At 36.4% G+C, this 3,540-nt stretch overlaps 1 protein-coding gene across 1 annotated transcript in view; it reads right to left on the bottom strand.

Moving 5' to 3' along the window:
* Positions 1-801: 801 nt before the first annotated feature.
* Positions 802-3,540, bottom strand: part of LOC137645089 (GTP-binding protein RAD-like) — a 55,871-nt gene continuing 53,132 nt past the window's right edge. Inside the window, exons 5-6 of the mRNA XM_068377940.1 lie at positions 2,679-2,779; positions 802-2,015 (exon numbers count right to left, since the gene is read on the bottom strand). Coding sequence (XP_068234041.1) covers positions 1,830-2,015; positions 2,679-2,779 — 287 coding nt within the window. The 3' untranslated portion in view covers positions 802-1,829. The remainder of the gene's footprint in view (positions 2,016-2,678; positions 2,780-3,540) is intronic.

The raw sequence follows: 3,540 nt of genomic DNA, 5'->3' as shown, positions 1-3,540 counted from the left end.
GCTATGACGTCATCAGAGGGTGGGGCTTAATTTGCCCGGAATCTTTACAGAGACTAGAGTGACATATATGAGAAACATCTAATATAGAGCAGGAAAATACATAAGCCATATATGTATGTTACATTATAGGCAACCACACACTATTAGTACTTACCTCACACCCTCAAAGGAAGGTCGAGCGAGATTACTCGTTTTTGACGTCAAACCGATCTGTATCTCAATGGGACATTCCCAAAGGCAACTCGAATGTTGAGAGACATTTTAAAGAAATTTGATAAAAAAAAGGAACTTTGCCTTCTGATAAACATGTGAATATATGCAAACGAAAGAAAGTTTCACCACAAATGATTTGCTTTTAATTATCTTATTTTTAACTACCGTAGTCTTGATTTTAAATGTCTGCTCTATTCGTCTTTCTGTCGGAAATTGTCGACTTTATGAAAAAATTGTCTACGTCAGTTTCAAGGTGTACTTAAGTGTGTAAGCTTTAAAACATTAAAAGACCTTTGAATAATATTAAGTTCCTTTCAAGTACTTTTCAAAAATTTAATTTTACCATTTTCATTGTTTAAATATGTATGCATATATATTAGAGTTATTTATGCATATTGGTATATAATTAGCCAACAATTGAATTGAATTCACATATCAGTAACATACATATGCGCACACGCGACATTATATATATATATATATATATATATATATATATATATATATATATATATATATATATATATATATATATATATATATATATATATATATATACATACATATATATAAAAGATGAAAAGACATATAGACATATATGCTGATATTTATATATACATTCAAATATAAATTATCTTTACATCCATACTTGATGACGACATATTTACTATTCACTTCAACACTAATATATGCTGAACTATCATGATAGTTTAGGAAGACAGCAGAGAATGAACCATCTCAAAATTCATATGAAAACGTGAAAAAGACGCGAATAAGAAAACTGGATACTATATTATGTACAACATCCATTTTCAAGAAAAAGAAATGAATAATGTATGATTTAATCATCTCGAAGACTGAGGCTTTCTAAAGATGATTGTTTACGACTAATTTGTGCACAATGACCATTGACATCGAAGCATCTATGGTATCACTCGTCACATGAAATAACATTTTTTTAATAGACTTTGAATCTTGTTTTTACGTAACATTAACAGTCAAAGAGTGTGTCGGAAGCATTACATAGTTTCTCACATTGAAAAGTTGGGTTAAGATATGTTTTCCAATGTTATTATATATTCTTCCCCCACAGGAATTAAATACGATATATTGTTTAACACTTTGAAGGAGAGTTGAAATTTTTTTTTCCTTTACCAGGTAAGACCAATATTTTTCCCTGCTGTCAAGTTGGGTTGAAATATTTTTCAAATTGTTAAACAGGGTGAAAATATTCTTGTAAATATAAAATAGGGTTGGAAAATCTTTACTATTGTTTTTTAGGGTGGAAATATTTTTTTGACTTCTGGGCAAGGTTGACATATTTTCCACCATCTTTTTCCTATTGCTTAGATTAAAATATTTTCCCCACTATCAAACAGAGCAGAAATATTGGTCCAACTGTTAATTCAAAATAAAGCTTTTTTCCAACTGTAAAGTAGACTGAAATGTCTTTCTTACACTGTTAAATAGGGAAGATGAGAAACTGCTTGAAACACTGAAAACATCTTTTGGACGAAAACGAGCGACGGGATCACACAAACAGCATAATATTGAGCGGGCCTTTTCTCTCCACTCTTTCTCACAATCGGTGTCATTTCGCCAAGTTCCCTCGTGTCTCATAAGACGTGGAGGTTCTCGCACGACTTCGTCTTTCGGTCCTTGTTCAGTAACTTGTTGAGGATGCCCTTCACGCGGAAACTGTTCTTGTGTTTGAGCTTGGTGTTGGTCGGGGAGCCCTCTTGCTTCGGGGTTGTCGATGCGCTCGAGTTTTCGCTAGCCAAAGCCCGCTGTTTTAATCGTATCTGAGGGATGGCAAGGTTTAATTGACTCGATTCCTTCATTAACCAAAGACAGTAAAGGGAGGACCGGAGAGCTTCCCTACAAAAAATGTGCAAATTCCCCATCTGATCAGCGCCATCTATTGACAACGCGCCCAACTAAAATTCACTGAAAAACCCTGTGGGCGTATCACAACATTTTTCTTTTAAGACCCTTGACAGTAGTACACTACTGAAGGGATTGATTTAACACAAAATATGTATTTTCTTGAATCATATAAGCATTTTATCATTATTCAGCAGTAGAGCAGTGACAAACTAAATTCATATTAAGCATTCCATTTTTCTCGATTCCAATGTAAAGATCAAACTGACGAGCGCCATCTGTTGCCAACGTGCTTTACTATTAAGGAAAATACAGAAATTCCAACGACTTTCCGGTCTTCCTTTTACTGTCCTTGTTCATTATCGGAGTATTGAAATATACTTCACCCACAAATTTAAGTACAAACTTACATAAATCTGGCACTGGTCCAGAAAAGTTATATACGAGTGACTTGGTTTCTCGTGTTCTGACATTTTGCTCCAGGTGCTATTAAATATGTGTACAAATTTCGACCCAAAATAATCGAATACTCATCAAGACATGACTTCGTTTATTCCACTGCTATATGCAAATAAACTTACTTGCGTCAGAATGCCGACGAGAAGCTCATCAACGTTATGGTCGAACCCAGCGCTGACTTCGATGAACTTGCACTCGTATGTCATCGCGAGCGTCCTGCCCTCTGTCGGAAGAAATGAAAGTTATATCACACAGCGAGGAGAGATTGGGTGATTGATAGCTTGACGTTTTTTGGATTTCCCCGCTTTGCAAGAGCGTGGAATGAGAGCAGTTAATTTTACACCATCAGATGCCACAACCACCATGATTTCTCGTTTTGACACCGAGAGAGAGAGAGAGAGAGAGAGAGAGGAGAGAGAGAGAGAGAGAGAGAGAGAGAGAGAGAGAGCTTTACCAATATTTTCCTCCAACCATTTACATGGTACAGCATAAGTAGATGAGAGAGAGAGAGAGAGAGAGAGAGAGAGAGAGAGAGGAGAGAGAGAGAGAGATTTACCAATTATTTTCCTCCAATCATTTACATTACATGGTACAGCATAAGTAGATGAGAGAGAGAGAGAGAGAGAGAGAGAGAGAGAGAGAGAGGAGAGAGAGAGAGAGAGAGAGAGAGAGAGAGAGAGAGAGAGAAATTTACCAATTATTTTCCACCAACCATTTTACACCATCAGATGCCGCAACACCATGAATTCTCGTTTTGACAGAGAGAGAGAGAGGAGAGAGAGAGAGAGAGAGAGGAGAGAGAGAGAGAGAGAGAGAGAGAGAGAGAGAGAGAGAGAGAGATTTTACCAATTATTTTCCTCCAACCATTTACATGGCACAGCATAAGTAGATGAGAGAGAGAGAGAGAGAGAGAGAGAGGAGAGAGAGGAGAGAGAGAGAGAGAGAGAGAGAGGAGAGTTAATTTTACACCATCAGATGCTGCAA

This window comes from Palaemon carinicauda, chromosome 8, assembly GCF_036898095.1.
Source record: "Palaemon carinicauda isolate YSFRI2023 chromosome 8, ASM3689809v2, whole genome shotgun sequence".
Taxonomy (NCBI): domain Eukaryota; kingdom Metazoa; phylum Arthropoda; class Malacostraca; order Decapoda; family Palaemonidae; genus Palaemon; species Palaemon carinicauda.
Note: the sequence above shows the minus strand (reverse complement) of the source record. Positions and strands in the feature narration are given on the sequence as shown.